Source organism: Lethenteron reissneri, chromosome 68 (genome assembly GCF_015708825.2).
Source record: "Lethenteron reissneri isolate LAM-NWPU_2019-01 chromosome 68, ASM1570882v1, whole genome shotgun sequence".
Classification (NCBI taxonomy): domain Eukaryota; kingdom Metazoa; phylum Chordata; class Hyperoartia; order Petromyzontiformes; family Petromyzontidae; genus Lethenteron; species Lethenteron reissneri.
In genome coordinates this window covers 3,619,005-3,639,240 of record NC_083846.1, presented here as the reverse complement: position 1 = coordinate 3,639,240, position 20,236 = coordinate 3,619,005, and the positions used below count along the sequence as shown (strand labels likewise).

At 49.1% G+C, this 20,236-nt stretch overlaps 1 protein-coding gene across 2 annotated transcripts in view; it reads left to right on the top strand.

The window, feature by feature from the left end:
* LOC133360369 (centrosomal protein of 290 kDa-like) overlaps positions 1 to 20,236 on the top strand; it is a 101,301-nt gene that overhangs the window by 60,372 nt on the left and 20,693 nt on the right. For both annotated transcript variants that reach the window (XM_061579054.1, XM_061579055.1), the window contains exons 33-44: positions 1,269 to 1,433; positions 2,044 to 2,151; positions 3,933 to 4,067; positions 5,174 to 5,449; positions 7,042 to 7,149; positions 8,178 to 8,386; positions 10,175 to 10,388; positions 11,989 to 12,126; positions 13,453 to 13,674; positions 15,646 to 15,792; positions 17,544 to 17,692; positions 18,788 to 18,928. In XM_061579054.1, the coding sequence (XP_061435038.1) occupies positions 1,269 to 1,433; positions 2,044 to 2,151; positions 3,933 to 4,067; positions 5,174 to 5,449; positions 7,042 to 7,149; positions 8,178 to 8,386; positions 10,175 to 10,388; positions 11,989 to 12,126; positions 13,453 to 13,674; positions 15,646 to 15,792; positions 17,544 to 17,692; positions 18,788 to 18,928 (2,012 nt within the window). The remainder of the gene's footprint in view (positions 1 to 1,268; positions 1,434 to 2,043; positions 2,152 to 3,932; positions 4,068 to 5,173; positions 5,450 to 7,041; positions 7,150 to 8,177; positions 8,387 to 10,174; positions 10,389 to 11,988; positions 12,127 to 13,452; positions 13,675 to 15,645; positions 15,793 to 17,543; positions 17,693 to 18,787; positions 18,929 to 20,236) is intronic.

The following is a 20,236-nucleotide window of genomic DNA, read 5'->3' as shown; positions in this document are numbered from 1 at the left end:
CGCTGTTGTTGATGACGATGTTGATGATGATGTTGATGATGGTCTTGATGATGGTGTTGATGATGATGTTGATGATGGTCTTGATGATGGTCTTGATGATGGTGTTGATGATGGTCTTGATGACGATGTTGATGACGATGTTGATGATGATGTTGATGATGGTCTTGATGATGGTGTTGATGATGATGTTGATGATGGTCTTGATGACGCTGTTGTTGATGACGATGTTGATGATGATGTTGATGATGGTCTTGATGATGGTGTTGATGATGATGTTGATGATGGTCTTGATGACGCTGTTGTTGATGACGATGTTGATGATGATGTTGATGATGGTCTTGATGATGGTGTTGATGATGATGTTGATGATGGTCTTGATGACGCTGTTGTTGATGACGATGTTGATGATGATGTTGATGATGGTCTTGATGATGGTGTTGATGATGATGTTGATGATGGTCTTGATGACGCTGTTGTTGATGACGATGTTGATGATGATGTTGATGATGGTCTTGATGATGGTGTTGATGATGATGTTGATGATGGTCTTGATGACGATGTTGATGATCATGGGTTCTGAGTGTCGACAGGCGCGTGAGTGGTTCTTGGACAGACCGTAAACCTGAACGCCGTATTTGTTTTAAATATAATATCGCCTCCACTCAAAGGGACATCAAAACATTGCACACTAAAATACAATCCAAAGACCATAAAACAGTGTTGAAGTAAAATCCATGAGAAAATGGTGACCCTTGCGCTCACTCCTAAACACGGTGAGGCTCGTAGCGTGCCGGATCACCGCTGGCAAGGCCTTCCAGATCCTTGGGGCAACACTCGAGAAGGCCCGACAGTCGGTCCTGCTCTGAGAAGCACCATATATGAACCCCAGCCGTACGAGAGACCCTTCACACTCATGTTGACGATGACAATGACAATACTCTTAGGTTTTTTCGGTAAAGGCACGTAGGTAAAAAATGTAAATTAATAAAAGTAAAATAAAACGAATAAAAAATTCACGACGTTTCGGAAGCAACACAAGCCTCCGTCTTCAGGCGGAACCATCACACCTGAAGACGGAGGCTTGTGTTGCTTCCGAAACGTCGTGAATTTTTTTATTCGTTTTATTTTACTTTTATTAATTTAAATTTTTTACCTACGTGACTTTACCGAAAAAACCTAAGAGTATGAATCCTTGCAGTCACGAAAGCTTCACATCTACAGACAATGACAATGTTGACGACGACGACGATTCGCGTGCGTCTGCACAGGTGTGCGAGTGGCACAGGCGCATGCAGGAGCTGCGCGTGAGCGAGCGGCGCACGGAGCGCGAGGCGACACGCCACCGGGACGAGGCGTCCCGCCTGCGCGCCGCCGTGGAGGAACACGAGAGATCGCGCTCCCTCCTCGAGCATGAGATCCTGCAGCTCAACAAGGTGGCGGTGGTAGCCACCAGCCAGCAGACAGCCTCTTTATCCCCACGTCCAGCTCGCAGCCAGCCCCTCTAACCCCACGTCCAGCCAGCAGCCAGCTTCTTTATCCCCATGTCCAGCTGGCAGCCAGCCTCTCTAACCCCACGTCCAGCCAGCCCCTCTAACCCCACGTCCAGCTCGTAGCCAGCCTCTCTAACCCCACATCCAGCTCGTAGCCAGCCTCTCTAACCCCACATCCAGCTCGTAGCCAGCCTCTGTAACCCCACATCCAGCCGGCAGCCAAGCAGTAGCCAGCCTCTATCCCTATGTCCAGCCAGTCGCCAGCCTCTCCGTTCATCCCCTCTCACCGTCCGGCCACACCAACGTAATATAACTTATAGGCCAGCCCATCAATCCATCTCCTCTGTCTGCATCTTCGTCCACACCATTATAATATAACTGCATGATGCCAGCCTGTCCTACGGAAGGAACATTTAACCTGGTGCTCCTCTTCTCACTCACCAGTTATCAACTCATATGTTTGTTACATTACGGTGGGGGATGCTGTGTTAGTGTACGTTGCTGCGTCCCCGTTGTTGGTCGACGTCGTCGTCGTTGTGCGTGTGTCCGTCAGTTCCACGAGGAGAGTCAGCTCGCGTGGGAGCAGAGGGAGCTGGAGCTGGAGAAGCAGGTGGAGGCACACGAACGGCAACAGAAGGAGATGCTCTCCGCGGCACGCAAGGCACGTAGCACTCCACTACCAAGGGTTGTTAGCGAGCATCTATGAAGGCCGGCACGGCACACGAGTGGGTGGGTGGGTGGCCAGCACCACGCCCGACCGCCTTTGTCTCCCCAGTAGCGATGTTTTTACACACCGCACCAGGTTCACATTTGAGGCTGAATCAACCTAGAGGAGGCCCAGGACCGATTCGGATAATCGCCACTGGTGTTGGCCGTGAGCGGGAATTGAACTCGTGTCGCCGGGTTCATAGCGCAGCGCGCTAACCGCTACACTATCGCTCCCACGCACAAAGATCAAAGATTGCACTCACACATACACACACGCACCCGCACTCACACGCGTACCGTGCGATGGAGTCACGAATCGCGGGCACATGATTCGTAGTGGCAGTGCACTAACCGCGACCACCCCTTACACATGTGGGGAAGTCACTTAAAAAGGGGAATAATAAAATAATAAAAATAAAACATAATAAAGAGAGAATTTGTGAGAATTTTTTTATTATGTTTTATTTCTATTCTTTTATTGTTCCCCTTCTACGTGATGATTTTACCAAAAGAACCAAGAATATGAATCCCTGCAGTCACGAAAGCTTTAAATCGAAACATGTGGGGAACTTCAAGAAGCTGCCAGCACGCAGAGCGAAACGTTGGGACATCATGTACCCATGCGGTACAGGACACATCGGAGAGCTATAGAGGACAAGAAGTAGCACCGTGCAGTTGTACTGAAACGATTATCACAAATATTTGGAGTTAACCCTTTTCTACTCTTTGGTTCTTTCGGTAAAGTCACGTATAAAGATAAAGTAATACATTAAATACTAGCATACGACGTTTCGATTGCAACGCAAGCAATCATCATCAGGTATAAATGAAATACAAATCTAGTATACTTATAAATCTAATGTAATACAACAGAGAGTCGGATAACATAACGACTCTCTGCTGTATTACATTACATTTCTAAGTATACTAGATTTGTGTTTCTATTTCATTTATACCTGATGATGATTGCTTGTGTTGCAATCGAAACGTCGTATGCTAGTATTTAATTTATTATTTTATCTTTGCACGTGACTTTACCGAAAGAACCAAAGAGTAATTCCTGCAGTCACGAAAGCTCCAAATTAAGTTTGAACCCTTTTCTACTCCAATGACGTACGTGTGCGTCATCAGTTTTTCTTCCAATTCCCGTTTCCGATGACGTTTGCCATCGGATAAAGTAAAATAACTCGATCGGTATGGGAGGGCGTACGGCACAGCTTGGCACCAGCTGTCACAGAGTGCGGTCGTATTGCTACGGCTCTCTGCGGTGAGTGCAATGTCTTTTTAAATCCTTTATATTAAGTTCACTTGCTTGCTTGCGTGCTTACGACCGTGCAAATCTTTCGGTCGTTTTTTAACCCACTTCCCGTGATCCAATTGAGCTGACATTTTGCACACAGACTCGTTGTGCGTGACAATTTATTTTCGTGAAAATTTTTTTCCAAAATTTTCCACTTTTTAGGAAAAAAAAAATTTCATATTTAATTTAAAATACCAATGTGATAAAAATGAAACTCTTACTCAAGAAAAACATAAATGAATAATAAAATAAAACCGATGCCACGCATATAAAGGATTTATAGTGAAAAACTTTGTTTTTACGGGTTAATTTTTAAACAACTCTGAACCACTGGCGCGTTCTGAGATTCGGCGGTGAACGTGACCCACGCCCTGCAACTTACAAACGTCTCGGAACGTTGAAAGGGTTAACGCCGTTGCCTTCTGTGGACGCAGCTTGAAGAGGTTGGCGGCACGGTGCCAGACACGGGCCTGCCCGTGGCTCAGCAGCTGGAAAAGGCGATCACGACGATCCGTGGCCATGTCAAGACGATCCTGCAGAGCCAGGCGCAGTGCCGCTCACTCGAGGAGGTGTGGGTCGCACACACGCCAACAACAACGTGAACCCCGGTTCTGCAACACCGGCGTCTTGCAGCTTTATCCAACTGCCCACCTCCTTTCTCCTTGCCGTCCGCTGACTCCACTACCTCCTCTTTCTATAAGGGTTGCCATCATTTTCAATGGCTGTCAGTTTTTATACTTGTGGCTCCTTCCCCACTGCCGCCCCCCTTCCCCACTGCTGCCCCCTTTCCAACTGCCGCCCTCTTTCCCACTGCCGCCCCCTTTTCCAACTGCCGCCCCCTTTTCCAACTGCCGCCCCCTTTCCAACTGCCGCCCCCTTGTCCAACTGCCGCCCCCTTGTCCAACTGCCGCCCCCTTGTCCAACTGCCGCCCCCTTTTCCAACTGCCGCCCCCTTTTCCAACTGCCGCCCCCTTTTCCAACTGCCGCCCCCTTTCCAACTGCCGCCCCCTTGTCCAACTGCCGCCCCCTTGTCCAACTGCCGCCCCCTTTTCCAACTGCCGCCCCCTTTTCCAACTGCCGCCCCCTTTCCAACTGCCGCCCCCTTGTCCAACTGCCGCCCCCTTGTCCAACTGCCGCCCCCTTGTCCAACTGCCGCCCCCTTTTCCAACTGCCGCCCCCTTTCCAACTGCCGCCCCCTTTCCCACTGCCGTCCTTTCCAACTGCCGCCCCCTTTTCCAACTGCCGCCCCCTTTTCCAACTGCCGCCCCCTTTCCAACTGCCGCCCCCTTGTCCAACTGCCGCCCCCTTGTCCAACTGCCGCCCCCTTGTCCAACTGCCGCCCCCTTGTCCAACTGCCGCCCCCTTTTCCAACTGCCGCCCCCTTTCCAACTGCCGCTCCCTTTTCCACTGCCGTCCTTTCCAACTGCCGCCCCCTTTTCCAACTGCCGCCCCCTTGTCCAACTGCCGCCCCCTTTCCAACTGCCGCCCCCTTTCCAACTGCCGCCCCCTTGTCCAACTGCCGCCCCCTTTTCCAACTGCCGCCCCCTTTTCTCACTGCCGCCCCCTTTTCTCACTGCCGCCCCCTTTCCCTTACACCGCCACCCACACTTGTCACCACGGCTTCTCGCTCTCTCTATCTGTCCCTCCCCCCTGCCGCTTCTGCCGCAACGAGCAGCAGCTGCAGCAGAAGCAGGACGCTCTGCACAGCGCCGAGGCCAACGTGCTGTCTCGCGAGCGCGTCATCAACGAGCTGCGCCTGCGCCTCCCGGCGTCGGCTCAGCGTGAGAAGCTCCTGGCAGCGGCAGCGGCGGCGGCAGACGGTGGTGGCTCCAGCGAAGGTGGTGGGGCCCTGGTCGCGACCCAGCGTGCCGTGGCCAACCTCCAGGCCCGGCTGGACCACAAGGAGCAGCTCGTCGACAAGTACCAGCGGCAGCTGCAGCAGGCGCAGCAGGTGGGCGCATTGGGGGCACCGTCTCCTCAACCTTCAGTTTCAGTTTTTCATTTGTTTGGTATAGCCCTGTGAGCCATTCGGCTCTTGAATCGGGTGCAACCGCAACAAACAAAGAACAAAAACATGGACAAGAAAACATCTTAAAGTGACTATGTGACTATGTGCAAACAGAAAATCCAAGGAAATGACAGCAAAATATTGCAGAAAAAGTACCGTACACCAACGCTGTGTGCAAAAATCCCAGTGGGATGCAAGTCAAACAACAACAACCACAAGACAACTTAGATGAAGGCCATCAGTCTAACTCCGTACTACAACAAACAAACATGGCCAAACCAAAAAACTTTTCGAAATCACCAAAATAAAGCAATAAAAGCAATGTAACAGTGATCACAGGAACTGTGACCGCATTTTCACAATAAACGACATAAACAACACGTACCACCAAACCCTGCAGCCATAGCTGGCTAATTGGTGCTCACTAACAGCAATTCAACTGTCACCTGATGATGCTGGTTGTAATTCCCGGTGAAATGTCATGGTACTCGAATTGTAAATGTTGTGGGTTTACTGTCCAACACACCGGTGTGCTGAACTAGTAACAAAGTGGCATGTTTTCTTTACGTGACAAACCTGGATAATAGGCTGTGTCGGGTGGTGGCGAGTTTCACGACACATTTGTGTTCACGCGATTTAACCCAAAATAACATCTATTATGGAGCACTTAGGATATTGGCACTCGAAATGTACTGCTATGGAAGGATTACCGCATCTAAACTGGACCCAGAGAGTGACTCAGGGTAGAAGTAAGAAAAGAAACAACAGGGAAATTAAAAGTGTGTTGTTTGAGAAAAATTGAAGGAATCGCAAAGAGAGAAAAGACCTAACAGAGAACGGCTTTATGGCAAAATTAGAGATCGGTACCAGAAATCTGTGCGCACTACTTGAGAATATTGACACCAGACAGAGGAAAGTGTTAAAAAATGCCAAAATGTGCAGTGGAATCCAACGGCCAATCTGCCCATAGATCGTGATGATGATGATGAGGAAGAGGAGGAACGGCACTTGCCCCAATGGTCTGTTAAGACCAGGCATGTCCAAAGTCCGACCCTCGGGCCAATCACGGCCTGCGGGCAGATTTCATACGGCCCGCAGCTTCGGTCTTACAATGTGTTATTTATGGCTCGCTAGCTCTGTCAGAATAAATACATCATAAAACTCATGGAAATTTAAGGTATTCTATACAGTTTGTTCAATGTTATCTGACTGAATGAAAGGCAGAATTGCGTTTTTAGAGTTGTTCACGTCTGCCTGAGTGGCTTATGTTTGGTTACATTGTCATTTGAAAAATAAAGGTAATTGTGACAATGAAAATAGTTTTATAACGGTGTGTATTGCCACGTAACTTTTGTGGTTAAAAAAATGTCAAAAGGAACTATTGGCCACCGGGCATCTTCACTTTATCAATTGTGGCCCTCTCTGCAAAAAGTTTGGACACCCCTGGTTAAGACTATACGGGGAATCTTTGTCTTTGTGTCGGTAACACCGGTCTGTGTCTCTCTCTCTCTCTCACGTTCCCTGCCGTGGCTCAGGAGTTGGAGGAGTTGAACCGGCAGCATGGCGAGGAGATGAAGGCGGTGCACCACAAACTCAACGCCCAGTCCAACGCCACCTTCAGCAAGTTCAAGCAGGCCGTGCTGGTAACGGCGACGCACACGAAGGTCGACAAGTTTCGGCGACGGCGCGTCTGTCCGCCGCGTTGATGCAGCGCGGTGCGTGGCGCTAACCGACAAGAAACACACACCCGCCGTCCGTTTCACAGGTGGACGTTATGTATCCCGTGGCGATATTATAAAAAACGGAGGGCCGTGTGTGCGTACGTCTGGGTGCGTATTATCATTTCTTTCTAGATTTGAAGCTTTCGTGACTGCAAGGATTCATATGCTTATGTTTTTTCGGTAAAGTCACGTAGGTGAAAAATAAATAAGAATAAATAATATAAATAAAATAATAAATCACGACGTTTCGGAGGCAACACAATTGCTGTATGATACAGCAATCGTGCTGTGACGGTTACACCTGAAGACGGAAGCTTGTGTTGCCTCCGAAATGTCGTGATTTATTATTTTATTTCTGTTATTTTTTCTATTATGATTTATTTTTATTATAATTTTTTTACCTACGTGACTTTACCGAAAAAACCTAAGAGTATGCCTATTATCATTCTGCTTTTCACAACGGCTACTGATGCTGCTGATGTTGGTACTACTTGGTCACCGCGGTGACGAGACGTTAACTGCCTCGCCCGGTTTCGATTTCGACCCTGACGCTCGCTGCACATTTGGAGTTTGCATGTTTTCTCTCCCCGTGGTCGCGTGGATTATCCGGTTTCTTTTCTTCCACATTTACAATCAACGTCGCGTTTAGAGTATTTGGGCACTACAAGTTTCCACGTGATGACAAGCCGCCTTCTTTGAGCCGTCATTTATGATGGACAGGTCGCTTCTGAAAAAGTGGACTTTACCTGGTAAAATAAAATAGTTCAGAATAGCACCGCTGCTATCAACAACAATGCTGCTGCTGCTACTGCTGGTGCTGCCAATGCTGCTGCCGCTGCCAAATCAATGCCACTTCAATCACCGCCAGTTCCACCGATTCCGCCGAACGTCGTTCACTCACCCGCGCTACCCTTCCTCTGTCGGTGGCCACGCGGCAAAACCCCCGGCAGGAGACGCTGAACTCCCGGCCAGCGGTCGCGGTGGCGCCGGCGAGCGCCGCCCAGCTGACGCGGCTCGCCGAGCTCGAGCAGACTAGCGTCGAGCAGGAGGAGGCGATGGTGGCGCTGGCGGAGAGGTTGAGGGCGACCGTCGCTGACGCGCAGCGCCACAAGGTGCAGCTGCTGCAGCAGCTGACGGAGCATCGCGCCGAGACCGCCAAGTACGAGCTCTAGATTTGAAGCTTCTTTCGCGACTGCAAGGATTCGTACTCTTAGGTTTTTTTCGGTAAAGTCACGTGGGTAAAGTAATAATGATAAAATAAAATAATAATAAATGAAAAATAACTCGATTAAATCACGACGTTTCGGTGGCAACACAAGTCTCCGTCATCAGGTGAGACTGTCACAGCTAAAATTTACTGAAGACGGAGACTTGTGTTGCCTCCGAAACGTCGTGATTTAAATAAATAATAATAATAAATAAATTAAACTGCAAATAATTATATAAATAAAATAATAATAAACACGACGTTTCGGAGGCAACACAAGTCTCCGTCATCAGGTGGGACCGTCACAGCTAAAATTTACTGTATCAAGTGAGGCAAAGTTCCAAGAGACAAAATCTTAAATGCAAGTCAAGGGGGAAGGTGGGGAGGGCTGAAAGATGACAATCCATGTACCTCGATTGTTCTCTCTGAGCCCCGCCCACCCCCCCCAACACTCTCCATTCATTGGCTACCACATTCAGATAAGCCCCTCCCACTTAACTTGTATTTAAGAGCTCATCTCTTGGAGTTTTGCCTCACTTGATACAGTAAATTTTGGCTGTGACGGTCCCACCTGATGACGGAGACTTGTGTTGCCTCCGAAACGTCGCGATTTATTATTTTATTTCTATTATTATTTTTATTGCTTATTTATTTATTATTATTTATTTTTATCTACGTGACTTTACCGAAAAGAACCTAAGGGTATGCTAAGTACGAGCTTTTATTTTTCGTTTCCTTTTGGTGACGACGCTGTTCCCGCGCGTGGACCGTCACAAAACACACGTGGTCCGCCGGTGAGGAAGAATATTTGGGGCTGCCGAATATAGGACCTGGAGCGTGATTAAGCAATGAAGCGTACACATTAGAGGTAATAAAATTATTTAATAAAAAATATGTTAAATCCTCCTTGGTTCTTTCGGTAAAGTCACGTAGGTATAAAATAAAAAAAATCACAACGTTTCGGGCGCAACACGAAAGCTTCAAATCAAGATTGAATATATTCATTGGTTTTATTATTCTATTATTATTTTCATATTTACAAATTTGTATTATAATTATTACAATTACGAAAAATATCCATTATAAATAAATCTATCTAACATTATAAACACTCCAATTATTAAAGATAAAAATGTATTATAATTATATATTTTACTCTGATAACATTTGCAACGCCAAGTGAGAGCTTAAATAAGCATTGAAGCGTACACAGAGGTTATAAAATATTTCAATTATTCTTTTTAAATCCTTTATATTAAGTTCACTTGCTTGCTTGCGCGCTTACGACCGTGCAAATCTTTCGGTCGTTTTTTAACCCACTTCCCGTGATCCAATCGAGCTGACATTTTGCACACAGACTCGTTGTGCGTGACAATTTATTTTCGTGAAAATATTTTTCCCAAAATTTTACACTTTTTAGGACAAATTTTTTTTATATTTAATTACCAATTGCTTAATGGTGGCAGGCAATCATCTGACCCATAGGTGGCAGCCATCTCAAGCCAGAGGACGAGAGGACTCTAGCCGCCACGCATATAAAGGATTTATAGTGAAAAACTTTGTTTTTACGGGTTAATTTTTTACCACAATCACATTTCCAATTTCCCCACACAAGACCGGCCTCACCGAAGCATTTGCCCCTACAGTCCCCGCCCTGTGGCCCAGCCCGCCAGCCCTGCCCGTGGAGACACGTGCGTGCGTGCGTCTCTCGTACCCCACACGCGCGTGTGCGTGTCACAGGCTGCAGCAGCTGCACTCGTCGGAGCTGCGGGCTGAGCGGGCGCGGGCGGAGGAGGCGAGGGCCTCGGAGGCGGCGCTGGCCGAGGAGCTGCGGCTGCTTCGCGTGGAGCTCGACGCCCAGAAGGAAGCGAACTCGCGCTCGCCCACGGCCGGTATCCGGAGCCTCGTGGAGAGGCTCAAGGGGGAGCTCGCCTACAAGGAGAAGCAGCTGAAGGTGCGCGGGGGACGTGAACGCCGCTTCGGCGTTGCACACACGCCCGTTGCCTTGTACGGTGGCCAGGAGATGTTGACTACCTCGCCTGGTGTGCAGGAGGTCGTGGGTTCGATCCCGACCCTGACGCCTGCTGCTGCTGTATATTTGGAGTTTGCGTCTCTCATCATCATCACGGTGGCCAGGAGATGTTAACTACCTCGCCTGGTGTAGAGGAGGTCGTGGGTTCGATCCCGACCCTGACGCCTGCTGCTGTATATTTGGAGTTTGCGTCTCTTATCATCATCATCACGGTGGCCAGGAGATGTTAACTACCTCGCCTGGTGTAGAGGAGGTCGTGGGTTCGATCCCGACCCTAACGCCTGCTGCTGTATATTTGGAGTTTGCGTCTCTCATCATCATCATCACGGTGGCCAGGAGATGTTAACTACCTCGCCTGGTGTACAGGAGGTCGTGGGTTCGATCCCAACCCTGACGCCTCATCATCACGGTGGCCAGGAGATGTTAACTACCTCGCCTGGTGTAGAGGAGGTCGTGGGTTCGATCCCGACCCTGACGCCTGCTGCTGTATATTTGGAGTTTGCGTCTCTCATCATCATCATCACGGTGGCCAGGAGATGTTAACTACCTCGCCTGGTGTACAGGAGGTCGTGGGTTCGATCCCGACCCTGACGCCTCATCATCACGGTGGCCAGGAGATGTTAACTACCTCGCCTGGTGTACAGGAGGTCGTGGGTTCGATCCCGACCCTGACGCCTGCTGCTGTATATTTGGAGTTTGCGTCTCTCATCATCATCATCACGGTGGCCAGGAGATGTTAACTACCTCGCCTGGTGTACAGGAGGTCGTGCGGATTTTTCTCCGGGTCCTCCGGTTTTTTCCCTCCACGTTCAGAAACGTGCGTTTAGAGTATTCGGCTGCTATACATTTCCACGCGATAAGCCACTTCGTTGAGCTATCATTTGTTGCCAGGCCGCTTCTAAAAACGAGCTACATAGCTCAGTGGGCCTTACCTGGTAAATTAAAAAAATAGGCTAAATAGTTGCAATAATACTGTAGCATTCACACACTCCTGTACTATACCATTGCAGTGTCAACACCTGTTACCTGTACTATACCACTGTAATCTTAACACACCAGTCTCCTGTACACCAGTGTACTGCTCATAGACCGTATTATTGATATGCTGGTGATAATCATCATAATACAGATTATGGTGGTGGTGGTGCCGGCTACGGCAATTGTGATGATCTTCTAGGTTCTTTCGGTAAAGTCACGTAGAACAATGAAAAGAAAACATATTAAAATAATTATCACAATTATTTTATAATGTTTTATTTTTATTATTTTATTATTTCCATTCTACGTGACTTTACCGAAAGAACCAAGAAGATGAATCCCTGCAGTCACGAAAGCTTTCAATCGAAATTTAATGGTGATGATGTGTATGTATGTATGTCAAACTTTTTTCACATCGTACCTAACCAACCGTGCTAATCGGAAGTACGGGGGGAATGACAACAGGTGTTTTAACGATACAGTGGAATATTAGAGGAGACATGATGATGATGATGATGGTTGTGCTGCTGTTGGGACGGTGCAGGGTCTGAGCCAGGCGATGCTGCGTCTTCAAGGGGAGATGACGAACCAGGCCGAGCAGAACATCATCGCGGCAGCTGCCCAGAAGGAGGAAAGCCTCAATGTGCAGACACTCGTTGACAAGCACACCAAGGACTACAAGGTAGCATACTCTTTGTTATTTTTTTCCGGTAAAGTCACGTAAGTGAAAGGTAGAAAAACGAAAAAATGAAAAACAACTCAATTAAATCACGACGTTTCGGAAGCAACACAAGCCTCCGTCAGAGCTATTAGAGACACGTGATTATGTAGGGTACGAGAGGGGGGGGGAGCCAAGGGGGGGAGGGGGTGGGGGGCAACCTAAGTTAAGCTGAGGGTAACAGAAGTGAAGTAACCAGGGAGAGGACCGCAGGGTAGGGAGTATGGACCCTTGCAGTCACGAAAACTTCAAATCTAAGACTACAAGGTACACGGACAAAGACAAAGATCCCCCCCTTCTCTGTATAGCCTCTCAACCCTTTACTGTTCTGAGGCGTCGACAGGTCGCAGGGTGGGTGTCCCCGTTCACCGCCGAATACCGGAACGTCGCAAGCGGTTCGGCGTTAATTTAATTGAGAGAGGCGTAGTAGCGCCGCTGTTGTTACACGCTTTCATTTAACTCTGTTGTTGTCGTTGTTGTATCCTCAAATCTTGTAACTCAATTTTAACCCACTTCCCAATGTGGTATCGACTGCAAACTTGGTATACTTATGTCATACTGATGACAATACTATATTCTATAATAAAAAATATATTTTTAAACATAATTTTTAATATCTTATGTTTTGGCTTGGGTCTAATTGTCCACGCTCAACTGACGTTGGCTGTAATTGGCCACGGCCCCTTACATTATGGCAAGCTTCGAACCTACTTCCTGGATTCTAGATTTGAAGCTTTCGTGACTGCAAGGATTCATATTCTTAGGTTTTTTCGGTAAAGTCACGTAGGTAAAACATTAAAATTAATAAAAGTAAAATAAAATAAAAATCACGACGTTTCGGAGGCAACACAAGCTTCCGTCTTCAGGTGGAACCGTCACAGCCACGACAGCTGTATCAAGTAAATGAGAGATTCCAAGAGCTACCACTCCGTTTATATAATGGTTGGAGAGGGGGGGAAGGGCCAAGTACGGCACACTTTTTATTAATATGGTAGTACATTTCATAAAAGCGTGTTTAAATGTTTTGGCTGCTCTCGCACTGATGATGTCTTCTTCTTGATTCTTTCGGTAAAGTCACGTAGAAGGGAAATAATAAAATAATAAAAATTTTACATAATAAAATAAAATTCTCACGACGTTTCGGCCACAACGCAAGCAGCCGTCCTCTTTATTTTTATTATTTCATTATTTCCCTTCTACTTGACTTTACCGAAAGAACCAAGAATATGTCTTTTTTTATTTTTCGTAATTTTTTCATTATTATTTTCTTCCACTCCCCTTCCGCGCCAGGCCCGCTTGGAGAGCGCCCAGTTAGAGGCGTCCGCCGCTCGCCGCGAGCTAGGCGAGTGGCGGCGGCGCGAGCGGGAGCTGTGCGAGCGCCTCGAGGCGGCGGAGCGCGAGGCGCGGCGAGGCGACAGGGAGGGCGGCCGCCTCCGCGCCGGCAAGGAGGAGGCGGAGAGGGGGCGCGACGAGATGCGTCGGCGCGTCGAGAGGATCAATGCGCAGCTGCAGGTGCCGCTGCCGCCCCCCCCCCTCTCTCTTTCTGCTTTGGTCGCTCGCTCTCTTACAAACTGAGTAATCATTGGAAAGATGTGATTAACCATGCAAAAAAGATTTAACTACACTTATTTGGACCATCTTATTTGACAGACAACTATTACAGGTTATTGATAGACAGCCAGGCTTGTTTTACCATGTTTAGTTGTTTCTTTTTTCACACTATTGTTACGTAGGCCAGGCTTAGTCACAAACCGCACCTCTCCATAACAAAGGCTCAGCCTCTTAAGCCTCACTTTATCATATTAATAAAAAGTGTGCCGTACTTGGCCCTTCCCCCCCCTCTCCAACCATTATATAAACGGAGTGGTAGCTCTTGCAATCTCTCATTTACTTGATGCAGCTGTCGTGGCTGTGGCGGTTCCACCTGAAAACGGAAGCTTGTGTTGCCTCCGAAACGTCGTGATTTTTATTTTATTTTACTTTTATTAATTTTAATGTTTTACCTTCTACGTGACTTTACCGAAAAAACTAAGAATATGCTCTCACTTCTTCGCATTCGGAATTAACGCTCATAATTTCCGCTATTAACGTCAACTACGGTTAAACCTTGGATTGCGAGTAGCTTGGTCTGCGAGTGTTTTGCAAGACAAGCAAATTTTTTATAGTAAATATTAATTTGATAAACGAGCGAGGTCTTGCAATACGAGTAGCGCGTGCATATGCTTTGTCTGCCGAGCGTCACGTGATCACAACTGATATACGAGTGTCTTCTTGGTTCTTTCGGTAAAGTCACGTAGAAGGGAAATAATAAAATAATAAAAATAAAAGAATTCTCACGACGTTTCGGCTACAATGCAAGCAGCCGTCCTCAGGTGAAGAACAGGTCTGTCGGAAAGACAGCGTCTGAATGTGAAGAACAGGTCTGTCAGAAAGACAGCATCTGAATGTCTTTCCGACAGACCTGTTCTTCACCTGAGGATGGCTGCTTGCGTTGTGGCCGAAACGTCGTGAGAATTATTTTATTATGTTGAATTTTTTATATTTTATTATTTCCCTTCTACGTGACTTTACCGAAAGAACCAAGAAGATGAATCCCTGCAGTCACGAAAGCTTTAAATCGAAACATATACGAGTGCTTTGGATTACAAACACGTTTTCCGGAACGAATTCAGCTCGCAATCCCAGGTTTTACTGTAGATATATTTATTTTTTCCCAGGTAAGGCCCACTGAGCTGTGTAGCTGTTTTTCAGAAGCGATGTGGCCACAAGTGATAGCCCAACAAAAAGTGGCTTATCACGTGGCAATTTATAGCCGCCAACTACTGCAAAACACACGTTGATTCTAAACGTGGAGGGAAAAACCTGGAGAAAAATCCACGCAACCACGGGGAGAACAAGCAAACTCCAAATACACAGGCGTCAGGGTCGGGTTCGAACCCACGACTTCCTGCGCACTGGGCGAGGTAGTTAATATCTCGCCGCCGCATGATGAGAAACCAGTGGAGGGAGCACAGATAGACAATGTCGTAGCTGACGCTGCTGGCGATGATGAGAAACCAGCGGAGGGAGCACAGTTAGACGATCTCGTAGCTGACGCTGCTGGCGATGATGAGCAGCCAGTGGAGGGAGCACAGTTAGACGATCTCGTAGCTGACGCTGCTGGCGATGATGAGCAGCCAGTGGAGGGAGCACAGTTAGACGATCTCGTAGCTGACGCTGCTGGCGATGATGAGCAGCCAGTGGAGGGAGCACAGTTAGACGATCTCGTAGCTGACGCTGCTGGCGATGATGAGCAGCCAGTGGAGGGAGCACAGTTAGACGATCTCGTAGCTGACGCTGCTGGCGATGATGAGCAGCCAGTGGAGGGAGCGGAGCGAGGGGAGGGAATCTAGCCGAGCTCCAGTCGTCACGGGGAGCAATCTAATACCGTCGCCCGAGTCGGCCGTGACGGTGCGGCGCCGCGGCTGCTTCGCGTGCCGGCAGAAGGGCGTAGATGGCGCCGGGCGGCAGACGCAGGTGGAGGAGCTGCAGGGCCGGGTGAAGCGTCTTGAGCAGGAGCTGGAGAAGAAGGCGGCGCAGCTGGAGGAGACGCAGCAGCGGGCGGAGAGAGCGGCCGCGAAGGAAGACAAGGTGCGTCCACGGACACTCGCTGCTCACTCATTCACTCGCTCGCTTGCTTGTTCTTTTGTTATTGCAAGCAGTGGCCAGAGACGGATGTTGAAGCTTCCCAATCGGGGGGGGTGGTGGTCCTGAAGTTTCAAGGTTTTTTAAGAGGGCCCTACATTCTGTTTATATTTATTGCAACGCAACGCGGGCCCAGTACAATACGCTGATCGCTAACGAAGGGGAAATAGGGCCCGACATTTGATGCATTTCACGATCACATTCATTGTGTTTAATTGTATTTTTTTTCCTCTCTGCTAAATATCTACGGTAACACCGCCACATGCGGCCTACCCTCTGCGCAGCGCGACTCACGACCTCCTCTTGATAACAAGATCCAGGATGGTCACGTCTATGCTCCGCTTCTCGGTGGCAGCCCCAACAGTCTGGAACGCAATCCCTCTGCACATTCGCAGCATCACCTCAATCGCCTCCTTCAAGAGACACTTAAAAACTCACCTCTACAACCACGCTTTCGAGCGACTCTGAGCTTGGCTCAGCGCGTCATGAATATAATTATTATTATATCGGATACCGTCGCGGGATCTCTGACATCAACCGTGAAGTGGACGGTGTGCCAAAGAGTGTCCGTGGTTCTCCGACAGCCATTGTGAGCCCTGCGCATAGCTCTGAGAGGCAAGGCCACCCCCTGATCAGCACGACGATTTATCTCGCGAATTCTTTTTTATTTTACCAGGTAAGGCCCAATGAGCTATCTAGCTTTTTTTCAGAGGCGACCTGGCCACAAATGACAGCTCAAAAAAAGTAGCTTATCGTGTGGAAATGTATCACAGCCAAATAGTGTAATCGCACGTTTCTAAATATGGAGGGAAAAACCGGAAGACCCGGAGAAAAGTCTACGTGACGCGGAGAACATGCAAACTCCAAAATGTACGGGCGTTGGGGTCGGGATCGAACCCACGACCTGTATACCAGGCGAGGTAGTTAACATCTCCTAGCCACTGCAGTGATGATGAGAGACGCAAACTCCAAATATACAGCAGCAGGCATCAGGGTCGGGATGGAACCCACGACCTCCTGTAGACCAGGCGAAGTAGTTAACATCTCCTCGCCACCGTGATGATGATGAGAGACGCAAACTCCAAATATCCAGCAAGCGTCAGAGTCGGGATCGAACCCACGACCTCCTGTACACCAGGCGAGGTAGTTAACATCTCCTAGCCACTGCGGTGATGATGAGAGACGCAAACTCCAAATATCCAGCAGGCGTCAGGGTCGGGATCGAACCCACGACCTCCTGTACACCAGGCGAGGTAGTTAACATCTCTTAGCCACTGCGGTGATGATGAGAGACGCAAACTCCAAATATACAGCAGCAGGCGTCAGGGTCGGGATGGAACCCACGACCTCTTGTATACCAGGCGAGCTAGTTAACATCTCCTAGCCTCCGAAGCCTTGTTGGTGTGCAACAGAGGACTTACCTCCTTCAGGAGCACCTGGTTCTCGGCTCGGCAACGCTGCTGAGTCAGCGCGAAACCCATCGCAGCCTAGTACTCTGAACGCGCGACGTTGATTCTAAACGTGGTGGGAAAAAAACGGAGGACCCGGAGAAAAATCCACGCAACCACGGGGAGGGAGAGAGACACGCAAACTCCAAATATACAGGCGTCGGGGGTCAGCATCGAACCCGCGACCTCCTGTACACATCTCGCCACCGTGGCGCTTATGCTCCTTCTCTCGTGATGGCGGGTCCGCAGGCTGAGCCGAAGGAGCAGGTGATACGCTGGGAGGAGGGCAAGCGGTGGCAGGCCAAGGTGGAGGCACTGAGAGGCAAGCTGAGGGACAAGGAGAAGGAGGTGGAGGCCCTGACCAAGCAAGTGGCCGCGATTCGTGACTCGATCGCACGGTACGCGTGTGAGTGCGGGCGTGTGTGTGTGAGTGTGTGTGCGTGTATGTGAGTGTGTGTGTGCGGGTGCGTGTGTGTGTGAGTGCGATCTTTGATCTTTGTGTGTGGGAGCGGTAGTGTAGCGGTTAGCGCGCTGCGCTATGAACCCGGCGACACGAGTTCGATTCCCGCTCACGGTCAACACCGGTGACGATTATCTGGACCGGTCCTGGGCCTCCCCTAGGTCGACTCAGCCTCAAATGAGTACCTGGTGCGGTGTGTAAACATCGCCACTAGGGAGACAAAGGCGGTCGGGCGTGGTGCTGGCCACCCACCCTCTCGTGTACCGTTGCGGCCTTCATAGGTGCTCGCTAACAGCACTTGCTCCAACAGTCTGTTCAGGCTATACAGGAGATCTTTGTATTTGTGTGTGACAGTGGTTAGCACGCTGCTCTATGAACCCAATAACCCAAGTTTAGTTCCCTGCCACGGCCAATGCCAGTGACGCTTACTGAACATGTCCTGGGCCTCCTCATATGAGTACCTGGCGCGATGTGCAAACATCACCACCGGGCAGATAAAGGGGGCGGTGCGTGGTTTTCGGCGGCCACCCGCCGACCTTCGTAGGTGCTACTCGCTAACAGCACTTGCCCCACCAGTCCTTTAAGGCTCTACGGCAGGCATGTCCAAAGTCCGGCCCGCGGGCAGATTTCATAGGGCCCGCAGCTTCGGTCTTATAATGTGTTATTTATGGCTCGCTAGCTCTGTCAGAATAAATACATCATAAAACTCATGGAAATTGAAGGTATTCTATACAGTTTGTTCAATGTTATCTGACTGAATGAAAGGCAGAATTGCGTTTTTAGAGTTGTTCCCGTCTGCCTGAGTGGCTTATATTTGGTTACATTGTCATTTGAAAACTAAAGGTAATTGTGACAATGAAAATAGTTTTATAACAGTGTGTGTATTTTCCACGTAACTTTTGTGGTTAAAACAATGTCAAAAGGATCTATTGGCCCCCGGGCATCTTCACTTTATCAAATGTGGCCCTCTTTGCAAAAAGTTTGGACACCCCTGCTCTACGGGGGTGTATCTTTGTCTTGCGTCTGCGTGTAGGGACGCCGTGTCGCGTCGGACCCAGGACCGAGGCGTCACCACGGGCCACGTACTTGCGGCACGGGCCCAGGAGGAGGCCTCGCGTGCGCAGCAGCTGCAGGACACCAACCGCCAGTTGGAGGACACCATCACCAGCATGCGGTACAAGCAGCCGACAACAGGGACCCCCAATAGTTCCCCCGTATCGAAGGGACGTACAGTGATACCTCGGTTCACGAACTTCATTCGTGAACTGACTGTGGTCGCGAACCGAATTGGTCGTGAACCGAGGCACATTTTCCCACAGGGATCAATGTAAATCCGGTTAATCCGTTCTGACCTTTATTACAATACACATTAGTACTGTACAGTATAGTAATGTATAAAGAGAGAACACTAACCTTGCTTGAGATGACTTCAGTAAGCACTCAAACGGGTGAACTGTACAATACAGTAAGTACAGTATTGTACAGTACAGTAGTACAGTACTGTATGTGCTAAAAAGCACACCAAAAATCAAAAAGTCACTGAAAGTGTCTTCACAGTACTCACAGTACTTCTTTCTGTGTCTCTTCTTCTCTCCACGATCTTCCTACAGGAAGTCACGACCACGTGACAGCCTGGAAATAGCATTAAAATGGCCGCGGCTCCTGTTCGTGAACCGAAGCGGAGTTCGTGAACGGAGCATATTTTTATGAACTTTTCTGTTCGTGAACCGAGTTGTTCGTGAACAGAAGCGTTCGTGAACCGAGGTATCACTGTATTATGCCTTGACTTCCCGCCCCCCCCCGCTGTGAAATCAATCCCGCTGTGGCCAGGAGGAGGCAAAGCCAGCAATCCATCCAGAGGCTGGACGCCAACGTCGCGGTCTGCTCGGCACGACGAGAGGGCCTCAGGGGAGAGACGGCTCGCGTAGTTTTGATGTTGCTGCTCCTCCTTTGAATGAGCGCAGACGACGGTGCTTTATGAATGCGGTCCGTAGTTTGGGTCGCGTGGGTGCAATCGCACTACTGTGGCTTGTCTTTAATGCATGTCTATGGGTCTCTGTGCGTCTCTGCGTATCTCTACAAGTCTTGCGATGCGGTCCAGAGTTTGTGTCGCAGGGCCACGGTCGTGCATTACTGTGGCTTGTCTTCAATGCCTCTCTATGGGCCTCTACGGTTCCCTACATAACTCTATGGGTCTCTGTGCATCTCTACGTGTCTCTATGGGTCTCTACGTGTCTCTGCATATCTCTACGGGTCTCACGATGCGCCAGAGGTCGCAAACGGGTTTTGATTCCTTACCCGTACCCGGCCGCACCAGGGTCGCAAACGGGTACCCGTACCCTACCCGATACCCGGCTACCCGTACCCGGCCGGGTATCGAGTAGGGTACGGGTACTTGATTGCGACCTCTGGGATGAAGCCATGTTGCAGGCGCGGGTGGGTTGATTCTAGGAACTTGAATTGTGAGAAGAGACAAGACGTT